A 21,478-nucleotide genomic window follows, 5' to 3' on the forward strand; every position below is an offset into this window, starting at 1 on the left:
GCTTTATAGAAGAGGAGGAAAGGGCTCAGCCCCAGGGATGTGCTGAGTGGCCAGAGGTTATTTTGGGCAGTGATTACTCCGGGTTTGGGGTTTAAACAATACAGAAACATGAAAAGCTGAGGCACAATGTTCTCCTGGAAATCCCTCGTCCTGCTCCATCAGCAGCTTTTTGTGCTGATGCTTCAGGAAGAGCAGGACCTGTCCCCAAACCAGCACCCTCAGAGGCACCGGGGTCCCAGTGGTGCCACCCTGCTGCCACCTTCCTGTTCTCCCACCAATTTTGTCTTTAGGGCCGGAGATGTCCCCGTCCCCAGTGCAACATCCCAAAGTGACAACCCTGTCCCTCAGAGGAAGGGAAAGAGATTGGGAAAGGAAAGAGCATTGGGAAAGGAAAGAACCACAGACGGCTCTGTCTGCATTTCCATTTGGGTGCAGGAGGGGTTTTTTATCCACCCACAGGGATCATGAGCAGCTGGAAATGTTTTCTTTAAATCTCAAAAAAAAAAAAAAAAAAAAAAAAAAAAAAAAAAGGAGAATAGGGAAGGGGAGAGAACATTTGGTGGTAAAATTAACTGTGACGGCCAGGCAGCACACACTCCCTCTGCACCCACAGGACAATTAGAGGAAAATCTTTACACATTAACTACCACGGAAGGCAGGGATGGCATGAAAGACAACCCCCACGTTTATCCCAACCAGCAGTGCTGGAGCAAGGTGGCAGCAGCACCTGGGATGCAGGACACGGGCAGGGGACAGGACAGAGGGGACAGGAGAGCAGCGGCACCAGCTCTGCTGAGGGGCTGGTGCTGGAAAGCCACGGGATGCTGGGTGGGCCCAGCACCAGCATCTCAAGCACCCATCCAGGCATAAGGAGATGGGGCAAAGCGGGGAAGGGCTCCATTCCAGGTGCCCAGGGAAGCTGCTGTACCCCCCTCACACACCTCCAGGCTGAGCACCCGTCCCACACCCAACCCCGTACCAAACCTGCCCCGCTCACCCTGCGTGCACCAACCTGCTCTGCTGGAGAACACAAACTGCCCCAAAGTGGGATGGGTTTGCACCAGAGGCTCCTGCAGCACACCCTGATCGCTGCCCTGGTGGGGAGTGAGGGGCACACCTTGCCCAGCACCCGGGGAAAGGAACCCGAGGTAAAGCCCAGCGGTGCCGGCGCAGCCTCCAGCTCGGAGCCGACCACGGCCGGCAGCACCCGTCTTCTCCTCCCAACTTTTCCATAATTCATGCAACAACCTCCTGAAAGAAATATCCTCCTCGGACATAAAATATTCATGGCCTCATCCTTGCAAGGAAACACTGTCTTCCTTGGAGTGCAACCAAGCAGCCGAGGCCAGCACGGATTTGCCTTTGCAGGAGTAATTACGTTGGTCATTGATCGGGTGCCAGAGCGAGGGGCTGTGCCGGGAGGGGCCGGGGTGACCCCACCCCACCCCCCCCCGTGCCACAAAGTGGCTTTTGGAAAAGTCACAGAAGGGTTTGGGGAGAGGGAGGAAGGATCCCGCTCTCCACAGCATCATCCCAAGGGGTTCCCCGTCCTCGTGGCTGCATCTTCGCGCCAGCAAAGTCGTCCCAGGAGGGAGCAGCTCCCCCAGCACCAGCCTGGATCCCATCCAGACCCATCCCAGTCACGTCCACCACCCCTCACACACCACAGGCTCGTGCATCTGCCAGCAGCCACCCCCCAAACCTCTCCAGTCCCCCCAGCTCCTTTCTGCTCCCCGTTTGGATGCTGTCAATCCATTCGGAGCTCCCTCCTATTTCTCTGCTTTTGCAGAGCCCAGCAGAGGCTCCAGCCCCATTTCACTGCACAATATTCAAAACCTTTATTATTACAATTTTTTTTTTTCTTGCTTCTTCTCTCTCCCTCAGCTCCCTGAGCCCCAGGCAAAGGGTTCCAGAGGCTCTCCTGTGCACTGGTCATGGCACAGTCCAACAAATCCCTGTGCCTTGGGACAAGGGGGAGATGGAGTGAATGCATCACTCATCTTCCAGGGGGCTCAGCGGTGGGGAAGGAGGGGGCTGCGGGTGCCAGGGGCAGAGGACACCCCAGCAGAGCTCTGGGAGATGTTTGAGGGGAGGGGGGCTCAGCACGGGGTGGCGGTGAAACACAATCTGGAACAACCAGTGCAGCCAGGATCGGAGCCAGCCTTGGCCAGGGCCAGGTCCCGCAGGAGCTCCAGCCCCGGGGACCCCCCCGGCTGCCGCAGACCCCAACCCAGGCTCCGGCGCCGGCGCTCGGTCCCGGAGCTGGGCTCAGCATCTCCAGCGAAGGCCAGCAGTGCCTTCCCGTGGAAGCCGCACTCACTGCAGCCGTGCAGCGGAACGGACGCTGCCCAGGGGATCCCTGCGGCCCGGGGGATGGGGAAAAAGTGTCTGGAGCAATCGTTGTCCTAAATCCACACACACACGGCAGCGGTGGGGACTGTCCCCTCCTGCCCCACGTGCAAAGGTGTGGCACAGCCCGAGCAAGCAGCTCCTGGTGCAGCAGGTGAAACACAAGTTACACCTCCACAACCCCCTCAGGACCCTCCCCTAAATCTCCAGGGCAGATCCCTGCTCCAGCCGATGCCCCCCAAGCCCCTTCCACAGCTGCTGGGGGGCAGGGCCCCTCCAAGAAGCCACATCCTTCTATTTCAGGGCGACGTGTGGGCGCCGGGGTGGGCTCGTTCGGGGGAGTTCTCTCCCACCCCGCAGGGACTCTGGGACCGCTCGTCAGGGACGGGAACAGCGCTGTCCTCCCCCAGCTCCGAGTCACGGGGAGCCGCCCCCCAGCCCGCGCCCGCCGTGTCGTGACGCTCCCCTCGGGGGGAGCCACGCGTGCGGCTCCGCTCCCACACACGGAGGAGCAGTTGCCAAGGGAGCCGCTCCCCGGGCCCGGAGCCGGCTGGGAGGGTGGGTGACAGCCCGGCAAACTCCCACCCGGCTGCTCTCATGGTGGTACCAGGGCACAAAAGTAACATCCTGCCCCCTCAGTGAAGCCTGGAAGGTGGGGAAGGTGATTTTCCTGGGGATAACCACAGCCTGCTCTCCCCCCACCGTGGGTTTGGGGGCACGGAGGGTTGGGGTGCTCACCCCCACGGTGCCTTCCAGCCTCGCGGGCGCCCCTCCCAGCCCCTGAGCCCCTTGGTGCCCCCACAGCCCCGCTGCCGGCCTGTCCCTGCCATTTGAAAGATGAGCCCCTGGCAGGGCCGGGGCAGGCACGGAGTAACCGGAGCCGGCAAGGAGCGGTGACCCCCGGCCCGTTATAGCCGGCCCTAATCCCGGCCGGGCCGGGTGTCACATTCCCCGGGAGCGGGGGAGCCCAACTGCCGGGGCAGGGACACGCCGTGTGCCTCGGGGTCCCCTGACAGGGACAAACCCGCTGTCGCTGAGGTCCGAGAACAAAGCGAGCAGCACGTGGAGGGCTCAGCCCCGCAGCCGGGTCACCAACACCCCCGAATGCCCCTCCCCAGGGGACCCAGCACCTCCCCGCGGGCACTGCCAGGGGCAGAGACGGGAGCGCGCCTCAGCCCTGCCCGGCCCCACTTTGCCCCCAGCCCACGCCAGCGCCACCCTGGTATCGGCGAGGGATGCTGGGACTCATCCAGGCACGGGCGGGGGGAGGATGCGGAGCCCTCCCTCCATCCCGCTCCACAGCCGGAGCCTCTCCCCGTTAGGTGGCAGCAGGAAACCGCAGCGTTGGCTTTTCCAACCGAAATTATTCCATAATTCTGTGATTCTGGATACGTGGGAGCGCGTTCCCCGCAGGAAAACTTGGCGGTTCCATCCCAGGACGCTCCATCCCGCCCTGCCCTGCCTCCTCGGGTCATTCACTGGTGACCCTCTGCCCGCCCTGACCCATCTCCTCCCAAAGCCCTTCGGTCAAACCCCCAGGCCACGCAGGGGACAGGAGCAGGGCTGCTCCTGCTCCTTCCCTTTCACCAGCAGCCAGCTTGGCCCCATTCCTCGTCCCGTCACCTCCGGCATCGCCTCCCCGTTCCCGTTCCCCTGCCTCTGTGTCACCCCGGGCTCCCCGTGCCCCCGGAGCCGGGGCTCTGCCAGGGCTGAGTCACCCCGGTGACCACCACCTGAGTCACCGGGACAGAGGGAAGTCCCCCGGTCCTCGAGGCTTTTCCAACCGGAGCTGAGTAAACGGGAAAGTGTCAAGGAATTTGGCTGAGAAAAGTGTTTTCTTGGAGCTGCTCCGATAAGAAGCAGCCCCTTTGGTGCATCCCCTTTGCCACAGTGAACTCGCAGCTGGCCAGGGAGTGGGGGGCTCCTTCCCTATCGCAGGGAGAAATTCCAGGCCATGGAGGAGCTAGGAAAGGCTGGGAAAATCAGGAAAAGCATGCCCTGCCCCTTGTCCTCCAACCCCCCGCCAGCGCCCTCCAGTGCATCCCCCCACCCCTCCTCGAACGCTGCCGGCAGCCACTACCTCCTTCGCTGCCCCCTTCACATTTGATGTGCAATAAAATACCTTGATTAAAAAAAAATACCAGGCGGCCAAACCCCACTGCGAGCCCGCCAGAGAGCCCTCGATTAATGACCCCTCACATTCCCCTCCACCGCGGCCCTGTTAATGATTTACAGCGCCTCCTCCTCAGCCCTTCCCTTCCCTCCCTCCTCAGCAGAGGGGAAGGGGCTCCGGGGAGGGCCCGCAGGGATTTTCTCACCCCCTGGCACATTCCCTGCGCGGGGACCCCAGAGGTGAGGAAGTTTCCGCCACCCCCAGCGTGGGTCAGCCGCATCCTTGCACGGAGGGGCCGCGCACGGCTCCATTGCCGGTGTTCCCTGATTCCTGCCACCTCCTTCCCGCCATGGGGACCCCGGCTGGGCCGGCAGCGTCCCCCCACCCACCTGAGCCCCGGCACGCTCGGTGCACATGTGCCGAAGTGTGGGGGGAGCCGGGAACGGGGCCAGGGCTGCCCCCCGCAGCAGCCCCAGGCTTTGTGCTCCCGGCAGGCAGCCCCGAGGAGGTTTCATGTTACTGGGAAACTGGGATGGCGGGATGTTCCCGGGGCAGCCCCGCAGACAAAAGGCCATTGTGCAGCCGCCGCGCGGCGATGGCTGCGGCCCCGGAGCATCCCGCTCCCTGCCAAAGCCAGCAGCCACCCCAGGCCCAGGAGGTGACACAGCCGGTGTCGCAGGAGCACCAGGGGCCCGAGCAGCTCCCCAAAACTCGTGGGATGCTCCAGCATAGATTGCCCAAGCCACAGCACCCCAGACACGGCCCCTTGCCCATCCCACCAGCAGCAGCACCCAAAATGCATCCTCTCCATCCCAGAGGACGGGAGCGGCGCTAAACCAGCCCCTGCTGGCACCGGGTGGGGGTGACGGGCAGGGGCATGTCCGCACAGGTCAGGACGTGAAGGTGAGGGGTGGCTGAGCCTGAGCTGCTTTCCAGCCCCACCGGCTGATCTTGCTCGCCCTGCGGCCGCCATGGATCAGCCTGTGCTGTCTCGGGATCATCAGGGTACAGCGAGTTATTTATGTGCATTTCCCTGTGCGGGGGCTGGATTTAATGCAGCCCCAAGCAGCACCCCGGAGCCCAGGGCAGGGAGCACCTCCAAATCCTTCTCCTGCCTCCCACCGCCACCAAATTCTCCTCTGAATCCCCAGCTCCCGGAGTCGGGGATCCAGCCCCCGGCACGCCCCATTAACTGCTCTTCCAGAGGGCTCCGGAGGTGACAAACACACCCGCTCGTAATTAGCCAGGTGGCCCTTCCAGTCACCCAACAACCTGAGCTGACTCAGAGGATCGGGTTTCCCCTTTCCCAGGGAAATTAGCAGGAATTAGGCACCCAAATCCCAAATGCAGCTTTGCTGGGCTCGGTGGCAGTGCCAGGGCGCAGGGCAGGATAAAATGTGTGCCACTCAGGGCCACCCTCTGGTCCCCCAGGTCCCCCCCTGGATGTTTTTCGATCAGCACCTGCGGTTCTGAGGGGCCAAAGGGGCTGGGGGTGATTTCAAGCACCTTTTTTATTTTTTTTTTCCTCGGGCATTTTCCAGAAGTGCAGCTTTTCTCAAGCACTGGGCACCCCTTTCTCCATCAGATCTCCTCCCGGGCCTGAAATATTGGCTAAATAAATCGAGATACGAAATGGTTCATGTGTGCAGTCCCCGTTTGCAGCTCGTGCACCCCACGGCGCTGGCCTGGGGCTCCTTCCTGCAAACCCCGGGCTCAAATCGGCGGCATTAAGCCTGCAAGTTATCAGGTGATTTAGGAATTTGTCCCCAGAATGGGGCTGCAGGGAAACTGCCGCCCTGGTGAGAGCTAAATCTGCTCCAGGGGTGAGAAGGAGGAAGGAGCCATTTAATCAAATTAACAGGCCTGTTTTGGGGTGGGTCCGGGGCTGTTTGGCCACATGGGGCTTCATCAATGGGGCCATCGGGGAAACAAAGCCGGGAGGGGAAACAAAGGCCACGTCCCTGTGCTCCCGCATGGCCGGCCAGCCCTGTGAACACCCGCACCGGGACATCCCTGTTCCCACCCCGGGGGGGTTCCCAGCTCCTCCGGGATACCGGGGCTGCACGGGCTCCGTGCGATGCCAGCCCGGCACGGCACAGGCTGCTCCGCCGTGCCCCGCGTCGGGCTCAGCTGCGATGGGGGTGGTGGATAATAAATCATTTGTTTCCCTGTTTCCAGCCATTTTCGGCTTCTTCTCTGCCTGCAGAACTCAACCGCAGGAGGGGGGGGAGCTTTGCCCTGTCCTGCTCCCAAACCCACTCGGCCACGAGCTGTAGATCAGGAGCCCAACCGCAGAAACAAAAGTGAAAATGTTCTTCCCGGACTCCAACCCCGGGCCCAGCCCCGGGCTCTGCTCCAGCCGTTTTTTCCCTGTTTTCCCCTCCTTGCACGCGGCTGTGTGCCTGTACCTGGCTGCTGGGCCATCTCCCCACCTCCCTCCAGTTCCGGGGCACCACTGCAACACTACTTTTCTTTACTTTTTTTTTTTCTTTAGCACTATTTTTCTTTCTCTGACCAAGTGGTCACCCCACGGGTGAACCCGGCGTGGGGAGGCTCCAGCGTGGGCTCAGAGAGTGGGGAACTGCCCAAACTTTGAGGGATTTAAGCAGAGCAGCCGCGGTGGTTTGCAGGGCTCGGGCTGCTGCCATTCACCAGCACCGCACAGTAAATCACGAGGGATATTAATAACAACGAGCCTCTGCCAGGACACAAACCAAGTTCCTCTTTGGGCTCACGGTGAAGGAGGAAGCCTGAGCAGCAGCGTTGGGGTAAAAGGGGCCCTGGCATGTCCAAACCCAGGCAGGGCTGCCTGCAGCTGGGGAAACGCTAATTTTAGCCAAAAAAAAAAAAAAAAAAAAACCAAAAACGGGTACTTAGGGTCTGCAAACAACCCCTTGCTGGGTGTAAGGCCCTGCGGTGGGGGAGACCCAGCAGAGCTTGGGTCAGGAGCTGCACGGGGTACAGGCAGGGTGTGCCTGCTCTTCCTGCAGGTGTTTGGGAACAGGAACCCTCTTGCAGGAGGGTTCTCCCCCCCTCTTTGCTTTCATTTTTTGTCAGAAAGGGACATTGCTCCGATTGTGTTTTAGGCAGGGGAATTTGCAGGGCATTTGAAAAATCCAAATAACAATTAGCAGAAACAAGTGCCCCAAGCCTGGCTGGGTTTGGTTTGTTTTGCATCACAAGCCTTCCCTGCCAGAGCAGTTTTGCACAGGCAGATATCGATACTTTCACATTTCATCTTTTTAAAGATCTTTTTTTTTAATCTTTTTTTTTTTTTTTCTTTTAGTAAAAACTTGCCTGAAACTTAAACCCTGAAACTGCTTGCCAGCAGTCTGAAGTTCAGATCCTCACTTCAGAGTTCAACCCTCAGAGTCAGGATGGTCAAAAGGACCTAAATAAGTTTCCTTTAGATTTGTGATTGTTGTTTTAACAGGAGTTTGCAGAAATTTCGCACAACGGGGTGCTGAGCTCTGGGTTTCCTGGTATCCCACAAGGAAAACCATTGCAAGACTCCAAATGCTCCACATGTCTTAGAAACACTGGCCTGACACAGCAGGCACTTTGGTTTTTGGGGTACCTCACCAGAGAGCTGATCTCAGCTGATTCCAGACTGACCCAAACCACTTCCAAACCAAACAGAGGAATTCTGAACAAAGCTCTTTATGGCAGACAGAGCCCAGCACATGCTTAAAGCCCAGGAGAGCCTCGTGGCCACTCATGAGCCCCCCAAACCCTGCTGCACCGAGCAGGACTTGCTCATGAGCCCCTCAAACCCCACTGTGGTGAGCAGGGCCAGCCCCCCAAGCCCCTGCATGGAACAGAAGCTGCTCCCACACCAGCCCCCCCCTTTCAGCAGTGGTGCTGCAGTAACACATTAAATAATATCACAACACGATCCCGGGCAGCCCCGGGGAGGGACCCCCCACCGCTGGTGCGTCCAGATGGGGACGAGAAGCTTTTGTGGGGGTTGACCTGGCGAGGAGGCAGCAAACAGCAGGAGCATCGTGCTTTGGCCATCGGCACATGGCCCGGCCCCGGCCGGTGATTGTCCCCCCACGGGGACACCAAACCCCCCACGGCAGCCATGTCCGAGGTGTCGGAGGAGCACAGGGCACTCTGAAATACGGAGAGGGGAGAGCCGCGGGTGTTCCCCTGCGGGATCACCCATCGTGGGGTCACCCATCGTGGGGTCACCCCCCGCACGGCCCCAGCCGGCAGCATTCCCGGAGCATCCCGGGGAGGGAGGACGAGGGTGCCTCAATCCTCCCCGGCGTTGCCTCCAGCCTCCCGGGGGAGCCTCCATGGCCACCTCCGAGGACGCTGGGCCAGGCAGGGCCGGGGGCGCAGCCGCCGCCGCCGCAGCCCTTTGAACGGCCCTATCGCTCCCGGCCGCGCCGCCCCGCGCCGCCCCCGCCGTGATGCGGCCCCGGCTCCGCCTCCCCCGCTCCGCCGGCGCTGGGAGCTCCCTTCGCCTGTTTGCCCTTATTTAATTTCGAGTGTGATTTTGCTATTTTTAGCAGCTGGATCCCCTCCAGTAAGGCTAGGAGCTCGCTCCGGTTTTTTTTTTTCCCCCCTCTCCCCCCTTTCCCCCCCCCCTCCTTTTTTATTTTTTCTCCCTCGTTCCCTGCAAATGATTTTGACCCAGCTTCCTTCCTCCTGGAGCAATTTTTTTTCTCTCTCTCTTTATTATTTATATAAATACGCGGGGCCTGGCGGGGCCGGGGATGCGGGGCTGAGCCGCAGCCTCTCTCTTCTCCTTGCAGATCCGCAGTCGCCGCGGGCGGGGGGTCCCTTCGCTCCGCAACACAGACCCGCCGGGAAAAACAAAACCATCGAACCGCCCCCAAAAACCCACCGCGAGCACCGGGCTCCGGGATCAAGCTGACGGTGAGTGCCACCTTCCTCTTCCTCCTGCAGCGGGGGGCGCGCAGGGCCGGGGTTCTGCTTCCCCCGGCCGCATGCGGGGCACGGTCGGCGCCGGGGTGTCGGGGTTTGCAGGGACGCGGGTGCATGCGGCTGGCGGTGCTTGGCTTTATTATCGGTATTAATTATTGTTAATAGCAGGCTGATGCACCTGGCGGGCCGCGGCCGAGCCGGGGGGGGGGGGACGGGGGACGGGCGGGGTGTCCCCGGCGCCGTTGCTCCCACCGCCGAGAGACTTTGCTCCACTTACTCGGTTGCGGGTGATGCAAACGCCCCGCACCGAGCCCGGGGGGCCCGCACGGCCCCGGGACGGCCCCGGGACAGCCGCGGGGCCGGGACCGTGCAAGGTGCGTGGGGCCGCGGCCGGTGCACGGGCGTGGGAGCGGGAGCCGGCCGTGGGGCCGGGGCGCTGTGAGGTGCGTGGGGCCGGTGCGAGGCCGAGCCCGGCTCACGGGGAAGGCGCACACGCGGGTCGGGGCGAAGTTGCGGTGCTGGGGCTCAGCCGCCTCCCCCCCCCGATGGTGCCCCCGCACCCCGCCAGCCCCGCACCCCGCCCGCAGCGCTGGCTCCACGAGGGGTTTTATTACCCCCCCAGGCCAGGGGCTTCACAAAGCCCTGATGGTGCCCTTCCTGCCTCTTTTCTTTCTCCTCCACCTCCCTCCTTCCTTTCCTTTATCACTTCCTTTTATTATGCATCCCAGGAAGGAAGGGGGGGACTTTCCTCAATGGCAGCCCCGGGGTGGGGTTCAGAGCAGCCCCACGGCGGGTCTGTGCTAAGGAGGAGCCCGCACATCCCTCCCGGCCCGCACCCCTGCCCAACAGGCTCTTCAACTTCTGCTCCACGATTCCTTCCCCTCCTCCTTCCCCATCCCTCTGCCAGGAGGTGCGGCTGGGATCCTTCTCCAGCTGCCATCAGGCTGGATTTTCTGGGCGTGAAGAGATTTTATATACATACATATATATATATATATAATATATATATATATTTTTTTTTAAAAAAAATAATTTATTTTTAATTTTTTTTTAATATATCTAAGCCCCCGCCTGTTACCCCGTTTCTCCTGGGCCAGTTTGTTTAATCTAAGAGTAGGTGGCAGGAGCGGGGGATTTATGGGGTTATCTGCACGGAGCAGCGTAAGCTAGTGCAGGCGGCTGGGAAGGCAGGACCAGGCCCAGGAGCAGGCGGGAGCATCGCTCCGAGGGGACAGGTTGGCCCTCGTGCGACCCAGAGGTGGCTGCTGGGGACAGCCCAGCTCACGTTGTGGCGCCGAGGGAGCAATGGGGCTGGGGGAGGAGAGCCCGGCGGCTCAGCATCCAAAGGGATGGAGAGGGGAGGAGGTTTCCTTCCCCCAGCTCCATCAATCGAGAGGCAGATGTGGCCCCTCCACCTCCAAACCGTGCCGAGATGTTTTCCCCCACCACCCCCCCCCCCCGCCTCGGCCGCGGGGAGCCCGGCAGCCCCTGCCCGCGTCCCCCACTGATTCCTCCCTGCCTGGAAAGGTTTCTCCCTCAGCTGCTTCCTCTCCTCCATGGCAACCCAGCTGCTCCCTCCCTCCCTCCATGGCTCTGATGCGTGTGAGCAGGGCCGGAGCTGCTCCCGCCATGTGCCCGGCATGGTCCCGCAGCACACCCGGGGCCTGGCAGGTGCTGCCGAGCCGGGGGCGCTGCAGGGAGCTGGGGCTGCTCTGGGGAACAAGGGGGTTGGCTGGGAAGGAGCAGGGACGGGGGAGAAGCATCCCCCATTTCCAGCATCCTCCTCCCAACCCCCTCTGCCAGAGCACGGCTCGGAGCCCCCTGAGTCCCCCCAGCTCTGGAGGCCCTGGGGGGAGCTCCGAGGAGCTGGAGGGAGGGGTGGGATGAGGAGGGATGGGTGGGTGGGATGCAGAGGGATGGGTGGGAGGCGCACGTGCTTTCCCCAGCACCAACAACTTTGCAGCAGCAGCTGCTTTTGTGTGTTGTGCGTGTGGCGGGGGCAGATCCAGCGGCACCCCCGTCCCATGGAGGGTCTCCTCGGCATTCCCAGTTGGAGCTGCTGTGGGGTCTGGTCCCTCCTCCAGGGGAGGAGAGCACGGCAGGGTGGGGGCCATGCTGGGCCCATCTGTTTCCAGCTGTGGGAGGGGGCACGGAGCAGCTCGAGGCTGCGCTGCCTCTGACAGAGATTGACTTAAAAAGAGACAAAACCCCGTCCCAGCCCGACCAGCAGCCGGCCCTTTGCTGGCCTAAATCTAAACCATACTGCTTTTTTTTTTTTCCCCCCCCCTAAGAGACTCCTTGAAGGGCTCTGGGATGCTGTGAGTAATATTTTTGGGGTGTTTACACTACAGCATGGTTTCTGTCTCCCAAAAAAAGAAAAAAAAAAAAGAAAAAAAAGACTCCGAGGGTGGTTTTTGTTGTTGTTGTTCTGCACTCATGAGTCACTTCCAGAGGGGAGCAGGAGCTGACGCCTGTTTTTTTGAAAAGGCTCAGAGGTCTGAGTGTGGCTCCTCAGGCTGCATGTCCTGCCCATACCCTCCCTAGTGAGGCTCAGTGTCCCCAGGGGCTCAGCACCCTCTGCCCCCTGCAGCCATCCCAGCTGCTCCAGCACCATCAAATGGGGACCAGATCCTCAAAACTGAGCATTATTTTCCCAGAGGTAGGTGGGTGCCTCCATCAGCACACACAGACCGGGCACACGACCTGCCTCTGCTCCTGCTGGGAAGCCTCACACCCACTCTGGGCAGGTGTCCCCAGCATGGCCATGGTCACCTCACCTGTGTGGGGTCACCAACAAGCCCCAGGGCTGTGGCAACGATCCTGCTCCTTCCCATCCCGAGTCCATCCTCCCTGCTCCTGGGCTGGCAGCTAGGCACGGAGCCACCCCCAAAGCTCTGGAAAAGCAGGTTTTCCCTGTGCCCCTGGGAAGCAGCGCGGTGGAGAAGGGAAGATGGAACCTTTTCCTTTGTGGAATTGCTCCAAAAGCAAGGGAGAGCTGCCCAGCCCTTTGGGACGTGCACGGGGAGGTGATGATCCACTGTCCCCAGGTCAAGTGCCTGTCCCTAATCCCAGCCAGGTGGCAGGAGCAGGGGTGCAGCAGTCACCCTGTGTGCAGCAGTGCTGAGGGTGGGGTGGGGAGCAGGGCTGGGGGACCCTGATCCCCACTCCAGGGCCCTGGCATCCCCCTGGGGACACCCAAGGTCCCCAGTGCCACCACTCCTCCTGTCTCAACTCGCCGGTGCCAGCAGCACATATGGGATTTCAGATTAAACCCGGAGCCACTCTCCTCTTGTTGAGGAAAGGGGCTGGGCTCTGCAGGATGGGCTGGCCAAGCTGCAGCTCCCCAAACACCTGGGGGGACCCCAGGAGCTGCTGGGCCCTGGCTGGTCCTGCAGGGTGGCCGTGCCTTGGCTCGGGGCACTGCCCTGCAGCACAGTGCGTTTTGCTGCCCAGCCGGTGCCAGGAGCACGCAGGGGGCACCTCAGCTGGCCCAGCCTGAGGGCTGGGGGCTGTCACGGCTGCCATGGTGAGCCAGAGCTGTGCCTGACTGACCTTCCTCCCTCCCACTCTTCCTCACCGCTGCTGGGACAGACGATGAGTGAATCCAGCGCCAAATCCAGCCAGGCCCTGGCCTCCAAAGGGGAGAAAGACGTGTCGGAGAAGAGGGGCCGAGGGCGGCCCAGGAAGAAGCCGCAGGTACGTGGGGTCCCCTATGAGAAAAGGGGGGCTGGGCAGGGCATGGGGCAGCAGGAAACCCCCCCACACCTACACCCCCAGTGCAGCCCCACTACCCCTTTGGGCAGCACCTCCCCAGGGCTCACCAGCAGCAAGACCCTCCTGGAGGGCTCCAAAGTCCCCCCAGAGCTCCTGGCCCTGGCTGGGGGCTCTCCTGCCCCTCCCCAGGCCCTGCTGAACCTGCCTTTGCAGACAGGCTAATTAAAGCTCCATTAGCAAAAGCTGCTCAGAGAGATAAGATGCTGCTGGAGCCTTTATAGTACCAAACCCCGCTCAGCCCCCCCGAGGCAGGTGGGGTTTGTGCACATGGTTTTCCTGCAGAAAAGGTGATTTGTGGCTTCCCTGACACTTCCTCGGCTGCAGCACCAGCAGCGAGCAGGGTCTGATCTGAGGGGCCGTGGGGACAGCCCGGCTGAGCTGGGGGGGGTGATGCTGGGGGTGGAAAAGGTCACGTTTGCCCAGCTGAAGGACACACCGGAGCCTGAGCCTGGCGTCTGATGGCCAATCCCAGTGTGACCAGTGCTCCCAGTACCACATGCAAGAGCATCTCTGCCCTGGCAGGGTCTGCTGGGGCTCCCAGGGTGGAGCATCCCAGGGCGCACTGGAGACCCCCCTGGGCATGCAACCCCCTCTGCTCTCCCTCCAGCAGGAGCCCAGCGAGGCCCCGACCCCCAAGAGACCCCGTGGACGGCCGAAGGGCAGTAAAAACAAGGCCACCCCAAAGGGCAGGGTAGGTACCCGGGGATGGGGCTGCTCCACCTGGTGCTGGTACCACAGGCCAGGTTTGAGCTCAGTTATGGACAATTGAGGGCAGATCTGCCTCGGAGGTGGGGATGGGGGGTGGAATTTGGCCCAGGGAGGGTGGGGGGAGCTGGGGGCCGTGTGTCAGCACCGGGATACCCGAGAGAAACCTGTTTGCAAAACACGCGACTCACATCCTGCACCCACCTCGTGACTCACGGGGCATCCCGGGGCTGGGGGGGCTCGGGGGGCTGGCAGCAGCACCCCAGGAGGTGCCACTGGGGTGATGAATCACGGGTGGGAGGAAGGGGAACACCGCCCACCCCTGCCAGCATCCTGGGGACAGCCTGACCAAAAAGCCTTTTTTTGTTGTCCTGGCTCAGAAAGCTGCAGTCACACCAGGGAGGAAACCTCGAGGGCGACCCAAAAAATCGGTGAGCAGGCTTTTCCCTTCCCCATCCACCCTGGGAGGGCACTGGGCACTTTAGGAGCACAGCAGCTCCCCAGAGAGCCCCACGAGTGCGGGGTGGGGTTGGAGGTGCTCAGAGGAGTTGAGCGAGGAGGAGACGGCACTGGGTGGGCTCTGAACCCCCTTGGGCTGTGGGTTTGAGGAGTCCGGACCCCCCCACCTCCCCATGGGCCAAGAGCAGCGTTGTGTGGCTGGCCCTGCCCTGGGGACATGCCGGCACACGCCTGCCCGGGTCCCTGCGCGGCATTCCTGCAGCCCACGGCTGCAGCCACCCCCTTCCTTTCCTTCCCTGAGCTTTCCCTCCTCCGTTCCTCTTTCTCCTTTCCCCCTCGGTTCGCAGCTCAGGCGGGGGTGCCAGGTACCCGGACGGTTTCCTCTCCCTTCCCTGCCTGTCCCAGATTTTGCTCCTTTTCCCACTGAAATTCCTCGCAGAGCCGAGGGGCTGAGACCAGCCAGGGCTGCAAACCCGAGGTGCTGGGGTGTCCTGTGCCGGTGTCTCAGTGCCGGGGGCTGTTTGGGGACCCCGGGGGGGGACAGGCAGTGCGGGGGGGGTGTGGGAGGAGCCTGTCCCGTGCCAGCGGGGCCGTGCCGGGGACACGATGTCCCGCTCTGGCAGGCGCGGTGGCGTTTTTTGTGAATGGAGCGGGAGGAAGCGGGGGCCGGCGTGACTCAGGCTCACTCAGCCCTGAGTCACCGCCGCGTGCGGGGTCACGGCCGCCCACCCCGGCCTGGGGGCTGGACGGGGACACCCGGCACCGGACACGGGCAGCCACGGCTGCCACCACCCTCCGGTGGCCACTGGGGGCCGCGGGCCCACACCGGGAGGTGTTGTGCAGCCCGGGGGTGTGTTCTCCCCTCCTCACTGTGAGCCCACCCGCGGGGGGCTTCTCACCTGGGATTTAATCTCCAAGCTGGAGTCAGGGCCGGTCCTTGAATCCAGGAGGGTGCTGTACCTGTTTCCCTCGTTGCACGAGGGGTGTGACGTGCCTGGCCAGCCCTTTGTCCAGGGGCAGTGAAGTGGGGCTGCCCTCTCTGACACCCCCCCCGGCCACGCTCCCTTGCCTTGCAGCAGCAGGACGAGGAGGAGGTGAACATTTCCCAAGAGTCATCCGAGGAGGAGCAGTGACACCTCCCAAACCGGCGCTACCTCATCGCCCGACGGCCCCGCAGCGGCCGGGGGGGAGAGGGACGGGGAGAGACCCACTGTGCCGCCCTGGCTTCCTCCTCCTCCTCCCTCCTCCGCTCCCTCCTCACCCTCAGACAACGGCAGCACTGGAAAATGGCCCAACCCGGGCGGCCCCCACAGCCCCCGCCCGGGGGGGGCACCTGCCCCAGCTCCCCCTGCCCAGCCCTGGGGTTCGGGGCAGCCCCACTGGAAAGGGAGATCGTGGCAGAGAGCCGGCAGCCCCCACCTTCGCTGCCCCCCGTGCAGTGATCTCGCCCCGACAAAGTGGGTGCTGGCTGCCCCCCCCCAGCACTGGGCTCTGCCCTGGGGCCTCTGCAGGGAAGAGACGGGGGGGGGCAGTGAAGGTGTGACCCCACCCCCCCCCCAAAAAAATGCATTAGACCTTTGCTCTGACCTGCTGCTCCCCTGGGCAGCCCCTTTTGTCCCCACAGTCCTGGGTGACTGCACTGTGTGCGGGAGCAGCTCCCGCGGCGCTGCCGGGGCTGGGTGCCCATCCCTGGGGTGCCCGTCCCCGGGGGTGCCAGTCCCCAGGGGTGCCCGAGCACAGCTGGCTCTGGGCAGCCTTTTCCTCATAGGTTCTGGTATATATATATTTTTTTTTTGTTTAGTACTTTTTTTTTTTTTCCTTTCATTCACAACTACCTCTGGATATTTAAGTTCCACTCTCTGAACTCACAGACGTGCTGCTGCGCTGCCGGGGCACCGTGGGCTCGGTGGTTCCTGTTTTCGGGGTGTTGCTGGGGGCTGTGGGGTATTTTTTTTTTCCCTCCCCTTTTTTTGGGCTTCATTTTTCTTTTTTTTTTTTTTCTTTTTTTTTTTTTTCTTTTTTTAAAGTTGATATTTTGAGGTCTAGTTTGCTCTGCTGCTTCAAGGGATCGAGGCTGGCAGGGCAGAGGTGTGGGGGGACCTTGGGATGCTCCCCCTGCCCCTCTGCCCCGGCACGACGGCTGCAGCGGGACCGGAGGTCGGTGCCGGGCGGCCCCGGCGGGAGAGAATCGGGGTTTGGTTTGGGTTTTTTTTTTTGGTTCACTGTTAACGACCTTTTGGGTTCCTATTTGCAGTTACTTGAATAAAACATTTTATGGATGTTTTTGACGCCTCTGTCCCCGGGGCCCCAGCTGGGTGGGGTAGGGGTGGCTCCTCCCAGGGCATCTCCTCCACAGGGGACATCCATGGGGATGAGCTGCCGATGGAAACACAAACAGGCAAAGCCCTGCTGCCCCCCCAAACTCCCGCCCAAGACTGGGAACCCCCAGCCCCACACGGAGCCTCGGGGCCAAGGCGGAGACATGTTTATTCACCCCATCTTCCCCCAGGCATCCAATGCCAGCAGAGCCTGCTGCTCCCTGCCAGTCTGACAGCCCCAGTGGACCCTCCCAGAGTTTTCCAAGGGGCTGCTGGAGCAGTTCAAGCAAAAAAAAAAAAAAAAAAAGAAAAACCAAAGGAAAGAAAAAGCAAAACCAGGCACTGAGGTGGGAGACGTCCAGTCCTGGTCAGTGCTCAAAGGTGAGGGCAGTGGCTATGGCATTGTGACACCACCGCGGGCACATCCTGCCCGTTGTGGCTGATGGTGCCAGTGCTGACACCGTCCTCCCTCCCCTCCCGCGGGCAGGATCCGGTCCCGGTGCTCCAGGCAGAGTCAGGCCCTCCAGTCCCAGCGCGGGGGCCGAGGGGGCGAGGGGCCCCCCCAGCCGGGCACCACCTGCAACACAGAGGGACACACCTGCAGCCCAGGGCATCGCGGCGGGTGGGGAAGGCACTGCCCACGCGGCCCAACCCTCCCAAAAACCTCTGGATTACACCCAAAGCCCGACTCCCTCGAGGCTGAACTCTACATTCTTGGAGGTCTTTCCCAACCTTAACGATTCCATGATTCCCAGAGCTCCCTCGGGACAGGCCCCTCACTTGCTGCTGCTTCAGTTTTTCGTGGGAAAACTGGATAAACGCCAATTCCCAGCACAGCGACCCACCTGAGCCTCCTCAGCCTCCACCAGCAGCTCCTGCTCCGACTCGGGCGGCTCCTCAGCCGGGTCGTAGCTGTACATGGGCAGCAGCCGGTGCCGCAGCCGGTCGGACCTGCCGGGGGTCGGTGGTGAGGGGTGACCCCGCAGCCCCCCAGGGCCCCCAGCCCCGCCGCCCCGCTCACCTGCGCTTCTTTTTGACGTACATCACCTGTACGGGGAAAGGCATCAGCGGTGCGGGGCTCGGCGCTGAGCTCGGTGCCCCCCGGTGCCCCCCGCCCGCTCACTCACCGCGGCCAGGAGGGCGCCGAGGAGGGTGAGGAGGAGGAAGGGCCCCAGCACGGAGCCCACCAGCGAGTCCCCCGCCGCGCCCGGGGCCGTGGGGGCCGTGGCGTTGCTCATGGCCCAGCGCCGGCTCCTGCCCGCATGGGGAGGACGCGCCTGTCCGGCCCCACGGACGGGACCTCTGCAACCCACAGCCGGCCTTGGGAATGACCCCCACCCTGGGAATGACCCCCACCCCGGGAATGACCCACCACCCCGGGAATGACCCACCACCCCGGGAATCCACCTCCCAGGAATGACCCTCACCCGGGAATGACCACCACCCCGGGAATGACCCACCACCCCGGGAATCCACTGCCCAGGAATGACCCTCACCCCGGGAATGACCCCCACCCCGGGAATGACCACCACCCTGGGAATCCACCGCCCAGGAATGACCCTCACCCGGGAATCCACCGCCCAGGAATGACCCCCACGCCAGGAATTCACCACCCAGGAATGACCCACCGCCCGGGAATGACCAGCGCACAGGTAATCACCCACCTCCCGCCCGGTAATAACCAACTCCCCGGTAATGATCACCCCGAGCAGAGCTGGGGCTGGGGGGGATCCGCCTCCACCAGCGGGAGGGACCCCCGCACTGGGCTCAGCCCGGGACACCCTCGGACCCCCGACCCCCACCCCGACTCCCCCCCTTCCCCCTCGTCCGGTTCGGGATGTCCCGGGCTCCCCCCTCCCTTCCCCCCCGCTCCGGGGATCCCCGCGCGCGCGCCACGCCCCGCCCCGCCCACCTGCGCGCGCCGCCCGCACCCGGAACCCGCGCGGCGCGTGACGGGCGCGGGGCGGGGCCGAGCGCGCGGGGGAGGGGGCGGGGCGAAGGGGTGAAGGGGCGGCGCTTAGAGGGCGGGGCGGTGGCGGCGCGCGGCCGGCAGGGGGCAGCAAAGACCGGGCGGGGGTGGGGCGGGAAAAGGCGGGAGGGAAGGGAACAGGGCAGGGAAACCCAGGGAACATGGAAAAACGGGGAAGGGGGAAAACGGGGGAAAAATTAGAGAGAAAGGAAGAAAAGGCCCCTGGCTTGGGCGGGACAGAAGGAAAGGCGAGTGGAGGGGTGGGCGGACAGATGGGGGGAGGAATGGGGCAGTTGCATATCTGGCCAGGTGAGTGCACAGCTGGGGGTGTGTGGGAAAAAGAGGGATGGATGGTGCATGGATGGACATCAGGAATAGGTAGGTGCACCCATTGATTGGGTGGACAGATAGACAGATGGATGAAGGGAGGAGGGAAGAAGGAAGGGAAGGACAGGGACGTATGAACAGAGGGGAGAAGCAAGGATGGATGGATGGATGGATGGACGGTGTGGTGTGGTGTGAGACAACCAACCCACTGGTTGGGTTGGGGATGACTGGGGATCGCTGGGTTTCAGGGGGTGCCAGGAACACAGGCAGGGTCATCCACACTGGGGGCTGCTGTGGGTGCCTGGCTGCTGTGGCCGCTCTACCCCAGGCTGGACCTGTGGCGACTCCAGGCAGGGGCTGTGATGGTGCCGGCAGTGTCACCCACAGTGGTGGCAGCGCCCCAGCCCTGATCCCGGCCACAGGGCTAATCCGCTTTGCCCGCGGGGACCAGATGGTCCCGCTAAATGGGTCAGGCAGGAGCAGGGGACACCAGGGAGCACTGGGCCCCACGGCGCTTCCCAACAGCTACAAAAAACAATCGTCGAGTGGAATGAGGTGAAAGAGGAGTCTGGACATGGTGGAGCTGGGGGGACGCAGCCCCTGGACTGGTAGCGGGACAGGGCTCAGCCACTGCGGAGCATCCAGAGCCTCCTGAGCTGGTGGGGAAGAGCAGCTCCTGGTCTGCAACCTCTGGGATGAACTTGCCGGCACAGTCAGTTGTACCCAACCTGCACCCTGCCTGCATCTCTGCTTGCACCTCTGCCTGAATCCTGCCTGAACCCTGCCTGCACTGCTGCCCATACCCTGCCTGCACCTCTGCCTGCACTGCTGCCTGCAGTTCCCCCTGCACCCTGCCCATACTGCTGCCTAAACACTTTACCAGTCCCTGCACTGCTGCCCTCACCTCCTGCCCAGCCCAGGCAGGGTTATTTTCCCTTCTATAGACCAGAAAATGGCACCGGCTGTCCCGAGAGTGGCCAACAGCTGCTGTTCCCAGTGTCCCATTGTCCCCAGGGGTCCCGCTGGCCCCACCAGCCCATGCTGACCCCACTGTCCCCAGCAGTGGCACTGGTCTCCTTGTCTGTGTTGGCTCCCCCTGCCCCAGAGACCCTTCCCAAACCAGCCCCAGCCCCTGCTCACCACTGCAATGGGACAACCACAGAGTGGGACAGGACCCCCAGTCCCCCCCAGCCCAGCACTGACACCTCAGGGGCCCTCCATGCTGCCACCATCCACCGCCGCCCATCCCCTCCCAGCTGAACCCTGCTGTGCCAAGGCTAAAAATAAATCCATCAATTTCTAGGAAAGCTCCTTGGAGAGCATGAGCGAGTGGGAGCACATGGCCAGGAGGAGCATGCGTGGTCCAGGGGAAGCAGCATCCTTAGGAGGAGACCGGGGGTCACCAAGGCCCTCCACATGGCCAGAGCCAGCCCAGGACACCTGCAGCATCGTCAGATCCTCTTTTTTTTTTTTTTTTCCCCAATCCACTGCTTTCCAGGGCACTCAAATGAGGGGAAAAGAGGAGTCAAAGCAGGGGCAGCACAGGACCTGCTCATCCCGGGGGAAATCTCTCCCTTGCTTACCTTGGGGTGGGGAATGATGTTGGGGGGGGGGCTGAGGGCAGCATGGCCACTCATCCTGGGGACAAGGCACCTTCGTGACCGGGGTGTAAGGGGCGTCAGGCAGGGGGCAAAGCTGGAATAGCAACACAGGGTGTTTATTTCTGCCTCAAACCCCGCTGTGAGACACCAACCCCCTCCCCTGCGCTGCTCGGCCCCCAGCACATAATTGGGGACAGCTTTGCTGAGCCGCTAAGCTCCCGTTTAAGCAGCTGAGCACAAGTGGCCGGATTTCAGCCAGCGCATCCCTCCGGCTGCTCATCCACCCAGAAATGCCGGGGTGGGGGGCCGGGTGCCGCCGTCCCCGCGGGGGCACAGCCGCCCCGGCTCTGCCTCGCCGCTCGCCCGCTCAGGCATTAACGCCGCCGTCAGCACAGATTAATTCTGCCCTGGGCTCCGCGCCGCAGCTGCAACACGAGGCCGTGGTGCACCAGCCCCCGTGTTTTGTGTAGGAGGAGCCTGGTCACATCCCGATCCCAAAGGGAATCTGCACAGGCTCGCTTAGGGATGGGTGTCCTCGCCAGGACAGGTTTATTGGCAGGGAGATGCGGGAGCTCACCTTTCTGTGGCCAGCAGCACCACGCGCGGCCGGGGCTGCCGGTGCTCTCGGTGCAGGCTCCACCCGGCCTCTCCCACTGCCATTCCCTCGGGAAGGATTTTGTGAAAGAGGTGGGAGCACATTCTGAGGCTCCACGAGGCTCTCGCCTTAAAATGCCCATTTTATTGCAGGGTGCATGCCCCCATCAGCGAGCCCATCACAACACCAGGGTGCTGGTGACATCCCTCCAGTTGCTCTTCCAGGCTGTGACTGTCCCAAGCCACTGCAGGGAGGGCTTTTCTCCTTGGGCGACACCATCGCTCAATCTCCGAGTTCACGTATGCAAAGAACAGCGTCGGCAGGAGAGACCAGGCAGGAGGCAGAGCCGTGTGAAATACTGGCGTGTTTATT

General features: G+C 62.5%; 2 protein-coding genes across 8 annotated transcripts; one reads left to right on the forward strand and one right to left on the reverse strand.

The window, feature by feature from the left end:
• The first annotated feature begins 8,906 nt into the window (after positions 1–8,906).
• On the forward strand, positions 8,907–16,575 carry HMGA1 (high mobility group AT-hook 1). 6 transcript variants are annotated; one of them, XM_066203943.1, is made up of 6 exons: positions 8,907–8,996; positions 9,226–9,349; positions 12,950–13,054; positions 13,740–13,823; positions 14,218–14,268; positions 15,373–16,575. In XM_066203943.1, the coding sequence occupies exons 3-6, from the start codon at positions 12,953–12,955 to the stop codon at positions 15,427–15,429; spliced, it is 294 nt and encodes a 97-aa protein (XP_066060040.1). In that variant the 5' UTR covers positions 8,907–8,996; positions 9,226–9,349; positions 12,950–12,952; the 3' UTR covers positions 15,430–16,575. The 6 variants fall into 6 exon arrangements, with proteins under 6 accessions (XP_066060040.1, XP_066060042.1, XP_066060044.1 ...); XM_066203945.1 differs by having other exon boundaries at positions 15,376–16,575; XM_066203947.1 differs by having other exon boundaries at positions 16,324–16,575.
• A 190-nt stretch (positions 16,576–16,765) lies between these two features.
• Positions 16,766–18,563, reverse strand: SMIM29 (small integral membrane protein 29). Of its 2 annotated transcripts, none has more exons than XM_066203941.1 (5): positions 18,527–18,563; positions 17,742–17,916; positions 17,636–17,661; positions 17,460–17,565; positions 16,766–17,191 (listed from the first exon to the last, which is right to left on the reverse strand). In XM_066203941.1, the coding sequence occupies exons 2-5, from the start codon at positions 17,850–17,852 to the stop codon at positions 17,129–17,131; spliced, it is 306 nt and encodes a 101-aa protein (XP_066060038.1). In that variant the 5' UTR covers positions 17,853–17,916; positions 18,527–18,563; the 3' UTR covers positions 16,766–17,128. The 2 variants fall into 2 exon arrangements, with proteins under 2 accessions (XP_066060038.1, XP_066060037.1); XM_066203940.1 differs by lacking the exon at positions 18,527–18,563 and adding an exon at positions 18,279–18,402.
• Positions 18,564–21,478: the final 2,915 nt, after the last annotated feature.

Source organism: Chamaea fasciata, unplaced genomic scaffold, assembly GCF_029207755.1.
Source record: "Chamaea fasciata isolate MVZ Bird 193981 ecotype frontalis unplaced genomic scaffold, bChaFas1.0.hap1 SCAF_25, whole genome shotgun sequence".
Lineage (NCBI taxonomy): Eukaryota > Metazoa > Chordata > Aves > Passeriformes > Sylviidae > Chamaea > Chamaea fasciata.